Raw genomic sequence first — 20457 nt, forward strand, 5'->3', positions numbered from 1 at the left:
TTGCAAGTATATATAGTATGTTAACAGCATGAAAATATTATACTTTTTTTTTGACGAGGAGAAAATGCCTACGCACTAACCTCCTTGCCTTTAGGGAAAGGGACGAAGGTAGTATAGGACTTGTATCCATTAAAACCTCCTCGAGTGTCCATACTTTGGGCGTTGTAGTCGGGGGAACCGGGGCTCGCGTGTAGCATTTTTCTCCCACCCTTGCCCCGCCTAAAACTTGTTTCTGGGAAGCGAGATCCTAGTCGCAGGGATCCCCTCTTCCCTATCTGAGTCGCAATCCAAGGAGAGCTCTGCTTTACCGGGGACAACACCTCCGCTTCGCTCCGTTCTACCATGGAGGGCAATAATCGTCCCGTGAGTTTCCGCTTGCAGGAAACGGCTTCCCCCCAAGTCACAGTATCGCAGATGCAACACGTCGCACCTCCCACGGGGTCACATTATTAGGGATGAAGAGGGCAACGGGAGAGGTAAAGTTCCGTCGCCCTCCCGCACGCTGAGGGATCAAGGGGGAAGAGATTGAAGTCACAAGTGACCAGTTCGCGCAGTCGGTCACTGCTCTCTCCCCCCCCCTCCCCATCCATGTCAGGATGTTCGTAACTGTGAGTTCGGCGGAGTAGGCGCCACCGGCACGACTGCCTTCTAATTGAGAGGGAGTTACACTTTCTCCCCCGTATTCGTCGGATCGTGGGGCGGATCTCCTCCGTAAGGAGAGATCCCCATGTCTGCAGCTACCAGCAGCTGCGTCACTACAGTCATCTATTTGCGGTGCCGTCTCATCCGTCCGCGCCAATAGCGCCATCCGTCGGCGCGCGACCATCGCTTGTCTCCCTGCCACGGCGGCCCTGGACTAGCGGAGGGCATCGCCTCCGGGGCATTGCCCCCTCTCCTCCCGCGGAGGAGTGGATGGTTACCATAGCAAAGGGGTCGCCTCGCTCGATTTTCTCGCGTTCGCGTTCAGCCGTTTTCCTTCCGCGACATTACCTTCTCGCTCCGCAGTATGACATGTACCATGCCATAAAGCGAAAGGTTTCCGCTTATCACTGCAACTAATTCCCGGCGCTTCTCATTCTATTGTGGATACACCTTGAGAGTGTGCTGTGCCGAGTCTTGGCCGGCCGCACAATAATGTCACTGTGCCGTGGGTTCCTTCCCTATTCGACATAGATACTCATCGAAGCATCCATGCCCAGTGAATATCATCTTGTACGACAGCTCGCCTCACGCCATGTCAGCCTACTCATGTAGACAGGGCGCGAGGGCCTCGGTCGTTCGAGTGTCATAGCCCCTGGGGTCTGTTAAGCGAAGCACCCAACGGTCGTGTACACGCAGTCTTTCCTGCAGCTTGATAGCCTCCACAGCTCGGGGAACCGGAATCACGCTTCATTCCCGCAACACTTGAATACGGGAATAACTACTGATCTGCGCGTTCGCCGCTAAGTCGGTGGGCAACACTCTTGCGAAGGCTGTGACCGCCGCATGAGAAACCGTCCGATATGCGCGAGCCAAGCGGAAGGCCATCTTCTTTTGAACGCTGAAGAACGCTCTTCTGACACGCTCTCAGCTTGTCCGCGTACACCGGGACGCCGTATAAAGGCATGACATCACGGCCCCCGTGTATATTTTCCGTACCGACACACCAGGACTACCCAAGTTGGGTATTAGGTAGGCATGCGCCATCCTGCCCAATCTGGGGGCCAGCGAAATGTACACTGAAGCCCCATCGGTCGTCTAGAGTGAGTCTGAGATACTTGATCGTATGGCTCATCTGAACGCGGATGGTCCCTATCTGTACCCAGGAGAAAAGAGGCTCCCTATTTCTCCCGTTATGGAAAAACATACACTCTGTTTTTTGGTAAGAACTCCAGAAGACACCTCCAGTCTCAAGTCCAGTATCAAACTCACGACACGGGTGGTGGCGACACGCGGCGTTGCCCCTTCTCAGGCCCCACCGTGAGTATCAGGATAACATCTGCGTAACAGACCACTTCGGCTCCCGGCGAGAGGGTAGTGCGGAGGACGGGGTCGTATGCCAGGTTCCATAATAGGGCTTCTAGAATGGACCCCTGGAGGACTTCACACGACCTCGTAATCCCTTTTTTATCCGTGTATACGAAACTCCTCTTCCGGAAATAATCCTCAACCATAGAAACTAGGTAAACAGAACATCCTTCAGATTTACGTGCGATACATGCAGAAAGCAAGTAACTTGCATGGCCCTCATAGGCTTGGGATTGGAATACGCCTTCCAATCAGCGCGTCACGGCTATGTTGAGATTTCTAGTGCGTTTGAGGGATGTAGGTCCCAACAAGCAACTCATTGGTCGGAGCGAGCGACTAACCACGCTCTACCTAGCACTCTATGCAAGCTGGTTCCCGAGCTTGTAACACAGCTCACCCGTTGGAACTAAAAGCCCCTAGCCAGTATATAGCTATCAACCACTATCCTCGCGATCCTACCCATGACTGGGCGTGGGCAACTGCCCAGTCCTCGTGGTATCAATTTCGATCATCGGTCGGATCTTCGTAGCCTATGCTACTCTCAGTTTGCGCCGTCACATGCGCGACACTGGTCGGTCAGCGTTTCAGGACGCTACTCCTCGGGATGCTTCACAGGAATCACTCGCAACCCGACCACGGGCCTAGCCCCGAGATAGGGAGCCAAGCTTTGAACTTGATCAGCTTCTTTTCGAAGGCTAATATATTGGCTTATCCATAATCCTGAGACAATCAAATAATTAAATAGTCTCTTGCTTTATTGAAACAAGCTGATTTTATGTGGGGCGCTGATAAAACTCGAACTTGGAACGGTAAGTCATGAGTTGAACGCACAAGGCGTCTAACCACCGATGCCCGAGGAAATCAGGTAAGGGGATATTTGGAAATGCTTTATCGCCTCTCTCATCCGGCCCCAGGGGAGGATGTTAAATGCGTTCTTGATGTCCACAGACACCACCACAATCACTCTTCCTTTATGTTGGCCTCTGCAAAGGCTTGCACCCGACATCGATCGTGGAGTGACCCTCGCGAAAGCCAAACTGACTCTCCATTAGATTATTACCATCTTCCCGGGAGAGATGTTGATGCGGGCCGCGACAACTTTCTCAAAAAGTTTGCCTGACTTGTCCAGTAGGCAGATGGGACGGTCGCCTGCCCCCCTTCCGCAGGAGGACGAGCCTGACACTCTTCCATGGCCAGGGAAATCTGCCGCACCTGAGACATTCGTTGAAGAGTTGCCTCAGGTGCGACTCGCCGTAGTGCCCAAGGTCCTTATCTAGGATTCCGTCTGGTCCCCGCAGCTTCTTGAAAACGAAAATCATCTCGCTCTTGGAGACTCCCAGTTCCTCCTTCCACTCGTATGTCAGGTGAGAGGGGGAATATGAGGAAATGTCTTCTCCGCTTCCCGCTGGGAATAAGTTCCTTAATGAGCTGCGGGTCCAGGGATTCAGTGGTGGGGGCACCGCCCGTGTCGACTCTTTTCTATTTATGGGGCCCTGATTGTTCGAGTGTGAATGCCGCGGCAAACAATATTGTTTTTTAAACGAGTTTGAATGTATGCGATTTACATATTAAATTTTATTCATGTATATAGCTCACTGCCGCGCGTGCTCCTCCGGGCTTTTTATATTTTTAACGATTTATCTGTGATATTCCCGAGGAGTCGTACAACTGTGATGACATATCTTCCCAGCCTGCGAACTAGGGAGATATAATCATTGTGATATGCGCAGGCTGGGGGGCTTGCCTAGCCGCTTATTGTTTGTACTACCCCAGAGGGGAAATGTCTCTCTGGGGAAATTACTTGAAAATAAAAGTGATCTTTTCTACGGGTCCCTATCCAGAGTCGGGATAAGTTCTCGTACGGACTATGCCCGCCCTTGATCGAGTACCGCAGCTCCCTCCGTGCGGCTCGTAGAGTAGCCACATGGCCCTCGACTACCTATTCCGTGTCGCTCCTTGCCTTAACCTGCAGATAGGTACACCTGGTTCGACCCAGAGGACCGCCGCAGAGTAGTAATTTCGCCGACTACCAGTAGGTAGCCCTGTGGACCGGCGGAGAGCGACAACGAGGCACTGAGGCATCGCACACCCTACGCATAATGTCGCAATGCCTCTTCGCCTTTACCCCGTTGCTTTCGCCTCCCATGCCCTAATGAGGAGGATCTCGATCACTTCCATTTACGCTTAGAAGACATCCGCATCCATTTTGCGGAGGGCCCATCTCCTTTATGTTAAAGTCCTTTCACCACGTAGGCCGAATCCTGCACGTCTAAGATGCAAGGTGATGAATTTTTGTGGTCGAAGAGAGTTTCAACTTCTCGCAGCACCTCTCAGCCTCGGACTCCTCCAGTGATCTTTGAGGGCCCACTGTGAGATCAATGATGGATCTTTCCCGGGACGTCTTGAACGTGGTCGTGTTCTCACGATTTAACAGGCACAGTCCTTTATTATTTTTCGAGAAAAATATACACTTACATCTTTTGGTCGATAGGCATCACTGTTCAAAGTTTGAAGCTATACTTCTTTCTTTATAGTGGCTTTCGTATTGTATATAACATGATCGTAATACAATATAAAACTTGAAGTTAGTCACACTTACAATCAATCACAATATTTTTCAGATTAAATTCGAGCAAAATGAATGATGTAATCTGTCTAACAATTAATAATGCATGTTTGTAGGGTATAAAAAGAGTGACGACAATGCATGTGTCTATTGCTGATTGGCTCCACTATTTTACGATAAAACTAGTTAGAAGGAGACGAATATTGGAAAAAGAAGAGGACGAAAAATTACATCATAAGTATTTGTCTGGATAAGGTCTGGAAATGGTGACTTCGGCTAATTGCTTTGGCGTCATTCTCTTTATACTCACTCTACACATTTGAAGCCAGCTACGCTTCACAGAAATAGCATAAGAAAATGTACTAATCAAAGTTTTTTGTTTCCTTTCTTTCTATGAAATAATGAACTTTAATTGATAGATTTTCTTGCCTTATATGTATAATGCGTTATGCAAGAGTCTATGCTCTCCGCTGAAGAAATTAGAACTCTATAAAAAATATAGACACATAATGACGATCACTCACATTCGATCCGTGCGAAAGTGTGGGTTTGTTCGCGTCCAACATGCTTCTACTTACTCCAACGTGTTCACGATACGAGCATGTTGAAGCATATTGAAGCTAGATTTATCAGAAAGGTGCGACTGATTTATGTCAGTATCGCAAAACTAGAAAACGTATTTATGGTATAGTTTGCAGATGTACTATGGAATCTGCCAATTATCTATTCGCCAATCATTAGTTTGATATTAATAGATGCGTTCAAATCGGCAAAGCGGCTAGCTTGCTCGCCAAATAAATGAACATAATTGGTTGTTATTTATAGATCCAACCAATCACATTTAATCACTCGGTGAGCAGGTTAGCAGTTTTGATCGGCTTGAACGCGCCCAATCTCAATGAATAAATCTCAGGGTGTCATTATATAAAGCGCCGAAATGCGGAAACGCGGAAAATAAAATTAAATAAGTATTAGATTTCCGCGTTTTTGCATGTTATATTCCGCCTGTTTTAATTTAATATTACATAGATCACAATTTAACCGGGAAAGAGGAACGGGGAATTAAAAATTTTTTATTAATTTTTAACAGTATTTATTAAAATTGTAAAATACGGCTCTATAAATGAAACAATTTTTGTAATCACTCATTTTTATAAATACTAAAGAGCATAAAAAGCTAACGCTGGATATTTTTGCGAAATTATTATATAATCTTTCGGAATTGAACAAATTATTTACAAATGTTTCGACACATTTATCATCTTCAGTGTGACATTTAATTATACATAAGAAATTATATATATTAGAAATCTAACTAATTCAGGAGAAATGTAAAATGTTTACAATAATTTATATTATCAATTTCTTATAATGTATAATTGAATCTCACATTGACACGATAAATGGTGTCAAAACGTTGTTATTTACGTTTGTAAATAATTTGGTTCAATTCCAAAAAATTATATAATAATTTCGCAAAAATATCCAGCGTTGGCTTTTTATGCTCTTTAGTATTAAAAATGGTATTTATTGATTAAAATGCTTATATTCAATACATAAGCTGAAAAGATAAGCATATTAATAAAAATTGCAATGAATTAAGTGAATACAATTTTTGTAATGAATACAAAAGTGTATTTGTCACTATTCCGCTTTTCCGCGAAAATTGTGCTTCATGTAATATTATCAAAACAGGTGGAATTGAACGTGCAGAAACGCTGAATCTAAAGTTGATTTAATTTTGTCTTCCGCATTTTCGCTTCATGTAATGACATTCTCATGATTGTTTGCTAATCACGTAATTGAAACGGCCAATCAAGATGTTCGACATACAAAGTTATAAAGTCTATTAATTTTATAAAGCTATGAAAGCGCGTACACAGAGTCCGATTTTGCAAATTGGTTCTTCAAAAATTATAATAAATAAAATATGTGCACATTAATTGCACTATAGTACACATCGGGTAAGATATTAGAACAAATTTTTATTTTGTTTTTTTTTCAAAAAAATTGCTTTGTACAAATCTTCAGGAGCTTTTTCTTTTTACAAATATTGCAATTGAAACATGATTTATCCAATTTTATTTTAGTCATAATTTCAGCATAAAGAAATTCGTCTTTTAGGGGTCTCCACTGTCTCTCTTGTCGACTCTTTCATTTTTGATTAAAGAAATCGACGATCAACTCGCAGAAATGCCAACAGCAATTTAATATTATCAGAATGTTTTCTCTCTCTTCCCCTTTTGAGACAAACTGTTTAGTTCTCATGTTGGCAATTGTGTAATTGAGTTAAACATCAATTAGCGTTAATCAAAGTTGGTGTAAGAGAACTTCAGGTCCGATATCACCAACTCGGATTAAGCTAATCGGTCGATCAAATTTCAGTATTGTCAATTACAAGACTGGAAAGCATCCTTTTTTGACAAAGCGTCGAGTACTCACGTATGTATAATTTTTTCGCGATTGAAGAAATTTGCGATTAATAAGGACCTTAATAAGGTGCTGTTATTATCACATCGTTCTTCACAACTGTCAAATAATTAAGTTATGTTTTTAGTCTTGTAGTTGGCAATACTGAAATTTAATCGATTGATTAGCTTAATCGGAGTTGGGCTTGATGAATGAGACTGGGCTTTTTGTAGGATTCATATTGCGTATGACATTCGACGTACGACGTCTGATATCCAATAGAAGAATTCATTTTCTGCAGATAAAAATGTCGCTAACTAGAACCGAATTCTCTTATTGAATATCGTATCGTTGTATGTCCGATGCCGTATGAACGACGCAGTGTGAATCCTACATTAAGGTGGATTTTACGCATAGTACCCTTTGCCCATGTTACCCTTTCCTTGGATCGGAAAAGCAAGGGCATAAGAAGAAGAAGATGGTTTTTTAATAAATCGAGTTAGCATAGAAATATCTAATTTTTTTATATAATAAAGTTGAATTACCAAACTTGACGCGCAAAATTCTATAGTAGGTTAACGAAATAAGAGAGAAGAAGATGTTGAAAATGTAATTTCTCACGTATAACTTAGTGATAAAAGTCGGAAATGCCTCTTTGACTAACTGCACAAATTTTATCATAGATCTTTTTTTCGAAAACGAGATTATGATAGTTTAAGAAATTGCGATTTTAATGGTCAAAAAGTAATAGGTCAACGGCCATTCTGGAAAGATATTTAATGTTGAAGTAAAATATCGAGTTGAAGCAAAATATCGAGTGAAATGTAATGACGATAGATAAATCTGGCAACATTGCTAGAAAAAATTTATTGCTGCAAAGGATGTGAATATATGAACAAGTTCAAATGTTTGCGTGGAATAATAGAAAATGAGGCTGTGAATCATGAGACGAAAGGAGCAGATGAGAGAGAAAGGAGAAAAAGAAAGACGATGAAATGTTGCCAAATTATCATAAGAAAAAATTGAACATAAATTTTTTTTATTTTATCGTTTTTGTATATTATTATTGCAAAATATGTGCATTTCATCCTATTTCAATAAGGTGTATACATAATTTTAATGTTTCATCCAAATTATGCAAATATTTATAATTTTGAGTGGGCCTTGGTGAGGCATCCCAAATTTTCGACACTTTACTAAGGAATCATTTTATTAGTATCTCATCGATGACAACGCTCGCAGCGCAGCGAAATTTATGGTTCTTGCATGGTGGAAAGAAATAAGGTGCGCATATTTTTGGATAGCCAATAAGATTTTGTTCTAGCGGCGGTCATTTTGTCGTGGTAAATTTGAATGATATATTATATCACTCATTTTTGTATAATTTGTATAAAATTAGTAAAAGGATATATAAAATAAAGGAAGAAAATAAACTATGTATTCATTCAATTAACATATATTTTATCCAAAATTATTATCAAATTACTTTAAATACGAAGCACTACTATGGTTTGAATGTTATGATGTTGAACTACAATATTAGGAATATAAATAAGTTTCCGCCGTTTGACAAACAATGGCGCTACCAGTATGTTATAGTTAAAATTGTCAGCTGTAAAACGTCATATCGTAAGGTTGGACATCTGGCAAGAACATAACCTTGAAATATTAGCGATTTTGCATCAGCATCTTATATCTTTTTTCGTGCGAAAATGTCGAGTTTTGAGCCGAATAAGCATCATTTGCGGGAGCTTTTGATTTACTTCTTTAATTTGAAGAAATCTGCAGCTGAGGCGCATCGATTGCTTGTAGAAGCATATGGTGAGGCTGCCTTAAGTGAGAGAAGTTGCCGTGAGTGGTTTCAAAAGTTTAAGAACGGTGAATTCGACGTCGAAGACAAAGAATGTAGCGGAAGGCCGAAAGTGTACGAAGACGCGGAATTGGAAGCATTATTGGATGAAGATTCGTGCCAAACGCAAGAAGCACTAGCACTTACATTAGGAGTGACTCAACCAGCAATTTCACATCGCTTAAAATCGTTGGGAATGATTCAAAAGCAAGGAAATTGGGTTCCATATGAACTGAAGCCGAGAAACGTTGAACGCCGATTTTTCACATGTGAAATGCTGCTTGCCAGGCATAAACGAAAGGGTTTTTTGCACCGTGTAGTCATTGGTGATGAAAAATGGATCCACTACGATAAAAGAAAGAGAAATCATGGGGACCACCTGGCCATGCTTCAACATCGACAGCCAAGCCGAACATTCATGGGAAAAAGCTCATGTTGTGTATTTGGTGCTCGCACGGAATGCAAGAGATTCGGGTTCAATTCCCGGCCGAGACAATATTTTTCGCAATAAGTTTATTACAGTTTTTTAAGATTAAAGGGTATAGCAAGATAAGGAGGTAATTTCAGGCTCCAGCACGTAATCGATCGCTACAGGGGACAAAATGAACACACTGATGAAAGAATATTTTGTGCAAAGTTTCATCCCAAAAGAGCCACACCGTTTCGAGATATCGAACAAAATGTGATTTTTCATTAGTATTTTTTTTCTTCGTTAAATCTAAACGGATCTTTATAAAAAAAAATCATGGATATAAAAGGTATCAAAAAGATTAGAGTAAGAATTTTTTGTCATTCATGGCAAAATTCTGTTTTTAAAAAATTCAAGAATTTTTGAAATAGCATTTTTTATATAATATAAGTGTTTTACCATTTTTTATAAATAATTCAGCAGCTAAATCTTATCATAAATTATATTCGTGACTTTTTTCAGATTTTTAGATTTGGTGGAATACATACCAAAAAAAATTAAAACTATTTTTTCACCATTTTCCGACATATCAAAGTTCAAAGAAACTTGAAAGATAATCAATATTCTTTCATCAGTGTGTTAATTTTGTTCTCTGTAGCAATCAATTACGCTGGGGCCTAAAATCACCTCCTTATCCTGCTATACCCTTTAGGAAATTTGGGGACTATTAATATTTCAGATTGTGTTGAAAGTCCGACAGTCATATCGGCACGCAATTATAATTTCTGAAATTAATTTATTTAAATGAATATATATAATATTAGGAGTATAAATAAGTTTCCGCCGTTTTTTATCAAAAATTGGGCATTTATTGTGAAAGAACGGTACCTAATGTTTTATTCGAAGTATTGTCCATCGCTAGCCACTTTTTCCCATCTTTCTGGCAGCATACGGATACCGCGTTGGAAAAACGCTTCATCTTTTGAAGCTATCCACGAATCGACCCAATTTTTGGTATCTTCATATGATGTGAAGTGTTGCTCAGACAGGCCATGCGCCATCGATCGAAACAGGTAGTAATCAGAAGGAGCAATGTCTGGTGAATACGGCGGGTGAGGTAAAACTTCCCAATTGAGTGTTTCCAAGTAGGTTTTGACCGGCGCCGCAACATGTGAACGAGCATTATCATGCAGAAGAATAACTTTGTCGTGTCTGGAGTAGTAGTACGCGCGTTTTTCCTTGAGTGTTCGGCTCAATCTCATCAATTGTGTTTGGTAGAGAGCCCCAGTAATGGTTTCGTTCGGTTTGAGCAACTCAAAATAAACGACACCTAGCTGATCCTTTACAATATCGAAACCTTAGCAATATTCGTCGCAATAACCAGAAATTTAGGGGGATTATTAATATTTTAGATTGATTGCGTTAAAAGTCTGACAACTATATTGCACGCAATTATAATTTCTGAAATTAATTCATTTAAATGAATATATAATTTATTTAAATGAATATATAATATCAACATCTTAACATTCAGACCGTAGTGGCGCTTTGTATTTAAAGTAATGTATGTCTAACATAAATGGTCTTATCTCCAATCTTATTATTATTTATACACGCTCGCCTACAATGCGTAACTCTCTATACATATCGGTTATTGCGAGGAATATAAAGGTTTAGGACGCTCGCACAGAATGCAAGAGATCCGGGTTCAACTCCCAGCCAAGGCAATATTTTTCGCAATAAGTTTATTACAGTTTTTAGATTAAATTTAGGAAATTTGGAGAGACTATTAGAATTTCAGATTGATTGCAATGAAAGTTTGACAATCATATCGGCACGCAATTATAATTTATGAAATTAATTCATTTAAATGAATATATTAGGTTGTTCGGAAAGTATTATAATTTCTCGTTTTTTCTTATGAAAATGAAAGACGATTTTCAATCAGACGCGTTTCAAATGATCATGAACGGTCGAATTCGATAAATTTAATCTCTCAGCGATCTCACGAGTTGTTATTCGCCGGTTTGCATCAATTAATGCCTTTATTGTGTCTTCATCAGCTTCAACTGGCCTTCCAGAACGTGGTGCATCTTCAACATCAAAATTGCCGGATCGAAATTTTGCAAACCAGTTTTGGCACTGGCGTTCTGTCAATACATCTTCTCCATACACATCGGATAATTTTTTTCTTGCTTGAACAGCATTTTTACCTTTTCGATAGTAAAAAAGTAAAATATGCCGAAAATGCTGCTTTTCATTTTCATATTTGATAGGGCACCAACCAGAATCAATCGCATAGAATCAATCGAACTTTTTTCACAAGCAAGCCTTGCTATATCAGCTGTCAAAATATATAATGATTATGCGGCTTAAGTGTGAAGTTGGCTGTGAAAAAATACAATAAGTCCTCTGTTCGGAAAAAACGAAATTACTTTCCGAACAACCTAATATTGTACGAGGTCTGTTCAAAAAGTATCGCGAATTTTGAATTTCCGTGGGTTACGTATATTCGATTTTCGATTTTTTTGTGGCGTTATGTTGGTACTCATGTCTCTCACTTATGCCGACAAGTTCGGCCATTTTGAATGTTCAGTTAATTTTTGACAGCTGCTTTGCTTGCACGTGTTTTGGCTCGTCTTCGATTTTTGCCTATTCCAAAAAATGGATCAAAGAATCTGTATCAAATTTTGTGTGAAAAACAAAATTAAGTGCGCGGACGCATTCCGAATGTTGACTGTGGCATATGGTGAAGCTACCTTGGACCGAAGCAACGTTTATCGGTGGTACAAAATGTTCTCAGAGGGCCGAGAAGATGTGAACGACGAAGAGCGTGCCGGACGCCCGAGCACGTCAACAACAGACGAAAACATTGATGAAGTGAAGAAAATAGTATTGGCCAATCGGAACAGTCAATAAGGAATATTACCTGCAAGTTATGCGCAATTTGCGCGAAGCAATCCGCCAGAAACGCCCGGATTTGTGGAAGAACAAAAATTGGCTTTTGCACCATGATAACGCCCCTGCTCACACATCGTTGCTTGTGCGCGAATTTTTGACCAAAAACAACACACTAATGATGCCGCAGCCACCGTATTCCCCAGATCTGGCCCCCTGTGACTTTTTCTTGTTCCCGAAACTGAAGAGGCCCATGAAAGGACGACGCTACGCTACGATTGAGGAGATAAAGACGGCATCGAAGGAGGAGCTGAACAAGATCACAAAAAATAATTTTTTGAAGTGCTTCGAGGATTGGAAAAAACGTTGGCACAAGTGTATAATATCTGATGGGGATTACTTTGAAGGGGACAAAATAGATATTCATGAATAAATAAATAATTTTTGAAAAAACACAAAATTCGCGATACTTTTTTAACAGACCTCGTATATAATAGTTCAAAATCTTAACATTCAGACCATAGTGGCGCTTCGTATTTAAAGTAATGTATCTAACATAAACAGTCTTATTTCCAATCTTATTATTATCTTATTATTGAATAAATTATCATGATATGTATTATACATTACAATTCGTAATACCTACAATGTTCCAGCGATATTACAGCGTAATCTGTCATATTACAAAATTTTTGCAATGTTACTGCAAGTTTCTGTGCTGTATAGGTATGAATATTATAATGTATGTATATATAAACATTACCCAATTAGCAACATTAAAAACATTTAAAAATATTTTCAACATTTACACAATTAAAAATATTTTTAAGAACATTTTTAAAAACGTTAAAAATAATAAATTAAATCTCTTTTTTTTTAATTAAAAAAACATCTATTATAACGCATTTGAAGAAACATTTTTTTAACATTAAAAAAATGTTTTTTAATGTCAAAATTTGAAAAAATAATAATGTAGAATTTTTAAAATTTATTTTTTTTATCGACATTGCCTAAACATTAGACAACTAATTTTATTAATTAATTCTAATTTTCAATTATATATTAATTTTTTTTGCTTATCGAGCTGGATTTTGAACCTAGGACGTCAGCGTTATGAGTCTCATACCTTATCCGTCATGCCACTCACGAAATCAGTAAAGAAATATTTCTGAAATTTTTTTTAAACATTTTTTTTTATTGCAAAAAACGTTTAATTAATGAGATAGATTTTCTATTAATCAAAAAGATGTTTTTTTACATTAAAAAATATTTTTTAACGTTTAAAAACGTTTATTTAACATTTAAAGAAACATTTTTTAACAATAAAAAACGTTTTTTAATGTTAAAATTATTTAAACAAAATTAGAAAAAAATAATATTATAGAATCGTTTTAATTTATTTTTTTTATTAGTGCCTAAATCTTAGACAACTAATTTTATTAATTTTTTCTAATTTTATTTTAATCTTTTTCACCGGCCTTATCGGCCGGGTTTTTAACATGGGATTTCAGTGTTATGAGTCTCGTACCTTATCCGTTACGCCATTTATAACTGTCGATGCACACAGTTCCTATTGTCCATATATGATACACTTATATTGTGTTAACTTCTTTTTAGTAATTATTTTTTTATTTCGATCCGTTTTTTATTTGAGTTTTAGAAAATAACATTTTTTACATATTTATGATAAACGTTAGATGAACGTTAGATGAACATTAACTGAATGTTTTTTTAAATAAATAAATAATGAACATAAAAACGTTTATATAAACGTTTAAAAAATGTTATTTTGAAAACGATTCATAAAATGTAAAATTAATTACAAATAAATGTTAAGAAACCGTTAAATACTTAAATATTTTTTTAAACCATTATTTTAAACAAATAATTAATGTGAAATGAACATTTACTAAATATTAAATAAACGTGAATAAAATATTTCTTATCATCACATTTCAAATAAAGAAGCGTTTAAAAAATATTTCTTTTAACTTTTATTTCAAACAAATAATTAATGTTGAATAAACATTTTTTATAAATGTTGAATAAACGTTTAAAAAATGTTTTTTTAAACCATTATTTTAAATAAATAATTAATGTAAAATAAATATTTTAATAAACATTAAATAACCGTTAAAAAAATGTTTTTTCAAATTATTATTTTAAATAAAAATAAATTTTAAATAAACATTAAATAAAACGTTAAGTAAATATTTAAACAATGTTTTTTAATCATATATTTAAAAAAAAAATGAAAAATTATATTAAAATAAACATTTAATAAACGTTAAACAAACTTTAAATTAATGAAATTTGAAAATTAATTGTGAAAAATGTAAAATTAATGAGAAATAAACATTTAAAAAGTATTTAAAAAGCATTGTCTGCTGATTGGATAATTATCGATGTATACACTTCTTATTGTCTATATATAGTATACTTAACGCAATTATATTGTGTTAATTTCTCTTCCGCGATTATTTTATTATTTCAACCTGTTTTTTATTAATTTGAGCTTTAGAAAAAAATATTTTTTACTTATTTATAATAAAAGTCAAATAAATATTATAAATAAATGTTTTTTTAATAATATTTTAAATAAATAAATAACAAAAAACAAGCATTTATTAAATGTTACATAAACGTTTTAAAAAAAATTTAATAAACATTAAATAAATTTTTCTTTAAACAAATTAATTTTACTTCAAACAAATAATTAATGTAAAATAAACATTTACTAAACGTTAGATAAACGTAAAATAAATGTTTTCTATCACCACATTTTAAATGAATAAATAATGTAAAATAAACATTTTATAAACGTTAAACAAATATTTTAAAAATATTTCTTTGAACCTTTATTTGAAATTAATAATTAATGTTAAATAGACTTCCGGTTGGACAGGTGAGTGGATAACACAGGAAATCTGCTAGTGAGGAAGATTTTAGTTGTTAACGATAAGAACCTTTCTGTAAGGGAATTCCCTACGGGGATTTGATTTGCAGGAGACGCGAGTCTTAAAAATCGGAGCTGGGCATTAATACAGCTCGCGAATACAACAAACGCGAGCGGAAAGAAGCAGGAGAGGGAAACCTAACCTCAATCGGACGAGCTGTAGTCAACAACAGAGAAATTGGGCAGAGACACCGAAAAAGAGTTGTCGTCGTTTTGGCCGTTGCGAAGACCTGGCCGGGGACACGCGAGAGCGGGCACGTGGCAAATTTCTGCCTCTGCGCAGGTGCAAGACGGGTGCGACGCAACCAAACTTGTGTGGATAACAAGTAAGAGAGAGAGAGAGTAGGAGAGAGAGGGAGAGTGAGAAAGAGGAGGATAGGAGGAATCGACACGCTCGACAGCATCAGTAGAAAGTACGGGGGTTCGGTGGGGTAGAGAGGAGGAAATGACAGAGAAGCCGGAGGAAAGAGTAGAGAAAGAAGAAACTTTCATAGCGCCGCAGGAGGTAGTAGGAAATCGAGTAAGGAATTGGGTTGAAAGCGGAGAGAAGTGGGGAGAAGGCTCGAGCGGAAAGGAAAGAACACAAGAACCGAAACAAGAAAAAGTGACAGAGAAGGGAAGAAGAGGAAGACCAACGAAGGCGGAGAGTATTGGTAGAGGAAGAAGGGATAGTAGCGGTAGTATTGTATCGCTGCTATCAAAGAGGGATCGAAGAAGTGACTCCGGTAGTGGGGAGGAAGGAGACGAAGAGAAGAACCGACGTTTGAAACGCGCGAAGGCTGCAACGACAAGCACGACGGAGGAAAACACAAATAAAGAAATGGAAATGGAAAAGATAGAGGAGATAATGAGAAAGCAAAAGGAGGATATAATACGAGAAATGAAAACAATGCTAATAACACAGCGAGAAGAAATGGTGAAAGAGCTAAAGAAAGAGTTAAGGGAAGAAGTAAGAATAGAAGTAAAGAAAGAGATGAAGAAAGAAATAGAGAGAGTTAGAGAAGAGGAGAAGAATGCGAGGAAAAGGTTAGAGGGAGAGATAGAGAAAATGCGAAAGATTATAGAAGACTCGGAGAAGAGGAGGCGAGATCAAGAGAGTAGAGAAAGAAGATTAAACATTGTAGTGAGAGGGGAAAAAATAGAGGGGGGGAAAGTGATAGATGCAGTGAGAAGTGTGTGGGAGAGAATGGGAATGAAAGATAAGGGTATAAAAGTGAAAGAAGCGTTTAAACTTAAAAGTAGAGAAGATGATAGTTTAATTTTGGTAAAACTGTATAGTATGGACGAAAAACGAATGATAATGGAGAATAAATTTAAGTTAAAGGGTACAAATGTGTTTGTGGATGATGATATGACAAAGAGTGAAAGAGACAGACAAAGGGCGATGAGAATGTGGGCAAAGATAGAGAGAGCGAAAGGGATGAATGTAAAGATTGGGTTTGGAAGAGCATGGATGAATGGAAGAGAGTATGTATGGAATGAAGAGAGAAAATGTATGAGTGAAAAGAATTTTTAGAGAGTGCCTTCACGGAGAGCAAAAAAGAGAAAAAGTGTAGAAGTATGAAAGATAAGAGAAATAGGGAGAGAAAGTGGGAGAAAAAGAGAGTGAGGGGGGTAGTATGGAACGTGGCCGGTCTGAAGAGGAAAGAAACGGACTTTTGGGAGTTTCTAAAAGGGTTCGAGATAATTGGGCTGACGGAAACTTGGATAGAGAAAAACGATTGGGAAAAGTTAAAAGAAAAGATGCCAGAAGGTTGGAAATGGAGGTGCCAGCCGGCAAGCAGGGAGTGTAAGAAAGGGAGAGCAAAAGGAGGGATTATAACGGGAATAAGAGTGGATTTGGAAGAGAAAGAAAGGACTCATGAAGAAGAACAGGGGATTCAAGAAAGAATGATAAAGTTGGATGGAGAGAATTGGAGGGTGGTAATAGTATATAATAGAGAAGGAAAGAAGGAAGGGCTAGAGAAGATGAAAAAGGAAATAAAGGAGGAGGAAGAAGAAAAGTTAATAATATTAGGAGATTTTAACGCCAGAATAGGAAGAAAGGGAAGTTGGGAGGAAGGGGAAGAGGATAGAAGAGAGAGAAGTGAAGAGAGAAATTCAAAAGATGAAGTCGTAAATAGTCAAGGGAGAGGACTTATTGAGTTGATAGAGGAAAGAGGATGGTTAGTGTTAAACGGGGGGAAAGAGGGAGATGAAGAGGGAGAGTGGACCTACGAAAAGGCGGGTAGGAGGTCAGTTATTGACTACGGGATAGTGAATTGGGAGACGTGGGAAAGAGTAGAGAGATTTGAGGTAGGATGTAGGGTGGAGTCGGACCATCAGCCATTGATATTCGAACTGGCAAATCGGGTGGAAAGAAGAGAGAAGACAGAAGAGGAAGAGGGGAGAGTGCAAGATTGGTCAGAAGAGGGAATAAAGGAATTTAGGAAGAGATTAGAAGAGGTAAAATGGAAAGAAGAGGGAGGTACAGAGGCATGGGAAGAGTTGGAAAGAGAAATAACAAAAGCAGTCAAGGTGAGGAGGAAAGGAAAAGGGAGAGATTTAGGGTGGTGCCCGTGGTGGGATAGAGAATGCAAGGAAAAAAAGACAGAGATAAATAGGGAGAGGAGAAGATATAGAAGAGAGCGAGAGAAAGGATATGCAGATTTTATAAGGTGTAGAAAGGAATATAGAGAGCTATGTAGGAAAAAAGAGGAAGAATATAGAAAAAGGGAAGAGAGAGAGATAGAAAATATAAAAACGGAAGCAGAGGCATGGAAATTTATAAATAAAGGAAGGAAGAAAAGAGAGGGGATATGTAGAACAATTGAAATGGTAGAATGGGAGAAGCATTTTAAAGAGATTTTTGGGGGAGTAGAGGAAAAGAAGGATGATTGGCAGAGAAATAAAGAGGTTAATAGGAAAGAAGGAGAGGGGATAAGCCAAGAAGAGGTGAATAGGGAAATAAGGCGATTAAAAAGGGGAAAGGCAGCAGGATTGGATGGTATCAGAAATGAGGCCTGGAAGGAAGGAGGAGAAAAGGTTAACACAAAGTTAAGTGAGGTAATAAGGAAAGTGTGGGAGGGAGAAGGATTTCCTGCGAAATGGAGAATCGGGGCGGTGGTACCGATTTGGAAAAGAGGGGATAAGAAAGAAACAGGGAACTATAGAGGAGTAACACTAACTAGTACAGGATATAAAATGTACGCAAATATACTGAATAAGAGATTAGTAAAAGAACTGGATGAAAAAAGAGGTTGGTGTAGATCACAGTCTGGGTTTAGGATAGGGAGAGGAACAATCGAAAATATAAAAATATTGAAGCACATAGTAGGAAGGAGGATGAAAAGGAAGGGGAAAGTGTATGCGTTGTTTTTGGACCTTAAGGCAGCCTTTGACAGAGTGGACAGGAAAATTCTATGGGAAATGATGAGGAAGAGGAAGATAAGAGAAGGTCTGATAGATAGAGTGATGGAGATATACGAGGAAACAAGATGTGTAGTGAAGATAGGAGATGAAATTTCAAAAGAATTTTGGGTGGAAAAAGGTGTGAGGCAGGGATGCCCTCTAAGCCCGACGCTGTTCAATATATATCTAGCGGATATTGAGGAAGAAATGAGAAAGGGAAGGGGAGGAGTCAAGATTGGAGAGGAGAGAGTATGGACGATAGAGTATGCGGATGATATACTATTGGTAGCCGAGGAGGAAGAAGCGCTAAGAGATATGATCAGAAGGGTGAAAAGGTACTTGGAAAGGAAGAAACTAGTCATAAGCAGCGAAAAATCGAAGGTTATGGTTTTTAAAAACAAAGGAGGAAGGGAAAAGGAAAGATACTGGTGGTGGGGGAAAGAAAGACTGGAGGAGGTAAAAACATACAAGTATTTGGGATATGTAATGAGTAGAAGTGGAGGAGAAGTGGAACATATTAAAGAAAGAATAAGAAGAGCAAGAGTGGCAATGGGATGGGTGTGGAGCTATGGAGAGAGGAAATTTAAGGGAGATGTGAGATGGAGGTTAAAGCTTTTTGATAGCATAGTAAAAGGAATATTATACTATGGGGTGGAAATATGGGGATATAAGGAGTGGAAAGAGATAGAAGCCATACAAGAAAAGTATTTGAGATGGGTGCTAGGACTGGAATGGAACACCCCAGGGTACATAGTAAGAGAGGAATTAAAGAGAAATAAGATGAGAGTAGAAACGGGATGGCGAGCAGGAAGATGGGAGGAAAGGATACAGAAAGGAGAAGGAGGGGAGATTGGGAGATTATGTATGCTAGAAAGAAGAAAGGAGGAAGGGGAGTGTGATATGAAAGAATGGACTAGGGAGAGTATAGAGAGAAGAGACTACTTGTGGCGAGGCGGCCTAAGCGAAGAAAGTTTAAATGAATACGGAGAGGATAAATGGGAAAAAGTAAGGGACAGGGATATAGAAGTGGACGAGCAGGAGAGGGGAGAAAGAATAAGGCGATCAAAAACGTGTAGGAAGTACAATAAGGTATATGGAATACCTGAGTACATAAGGAGGTGTGGAAGGAAAGAGGGCAAAAAGATGGTAAGGATAGCAAGGTGGAGATGTGGAAATGAAGAGAGAGGAAATAAGTATTGGTTGAAGGAGGAAGAGAGAAAATGCAGGTTATGCCGAAAGGAGAGAGAAGAGGTGGAACACCTGAAGAGAGAATGTGAATACGTAAAAGATAAAAGGTCAAGATGGATAGAAGTATTAAATGAGGATGGTCGAGGACATGAATGGATGGAGATGATAGAAAGAGCGAGAGAGGAGAGAGAGAGGGAGAGTGCGCGAGAGAGAGAGAGAGGGGGGGGGTGAGTGAATGAGGGTGAATGTGAAGTGAGAGATATTGTACAAAAAAGTTGTAAATGCGAATGAAAATTGTAAACTATTAAGTCTAAGCGTAAATGGCGAAATATGGCAAATTGTAAAATTGGAAATGGAAAAATCGGAAGAAATTGTAAACACGAAAGTGAAGGCAATAATAAATACATACAATTAATGTTAAATAACCATTTAATAAACATTAAATAAACGTTCAAAAAGTGTTTTTTTAATCTATTATTTCAAATAAAAAATAAATTCAAAATAAACGTTAAATAAACGTTTAAACAATGTTTTTTCAATCATTTATTTTAAATAAAAAATTACAATGTAAATTAATGTTTAATAAACATTAAATAAACATTAAATTAATAAATTTTGAAAATAAATTATGAATAATATAAAATTAATGAGAAATAAACGTTTAAAAAATATTTAAAAAACATCTGCTGATTGAGTAGAGATAAAAATTATTTATATGCTAGTGCTTATATATATGCAGGTATTCCTTACCTTTATTACATGCAATATTAAAATTATATGATGTG

At 38.0% G+C, this 20457-nt stretch overlaps 1 protein-coding gene across 1 annotated transcript; it reads left to right on the forward strand.

The window, feature by feature from the left end:
- Positions 1-15539: 15539 nt before the first annotated feature.
- On the forward strand, positions 15540-16610 carry LOC108756343 (trichohyalin-like). Its single transcript, XM_018500086.1, has one exon. It carries the CDS (start codon positions 15540-15542, stop codon positions 16608-16610), a length of 1071 nt encoding a protein of 356 aa, XP_018355588.1.
- Positions 16611-20457: the final 3847 nt, after the last annotated feature.

Source organism: Trachymyrmex septentrionalis, unplaced genomic scaffold (genome assembly GCF_001594115.1).
Source record: "Trachymyrmex septentrionalis isolate Tsep2-gDNA-1 unplaced genomic scaffold, Tsep1.0 scaffold98, whole genome shotgun sequence".
Classification (NCBI taxonomy): domain Eukaryota; kingdom Metazoa; phylum Arthropoda; class Insecta; order Hymenoptera; family Formicidae; genus Trachymyrmex; species Trachymyrmex septentrionalis.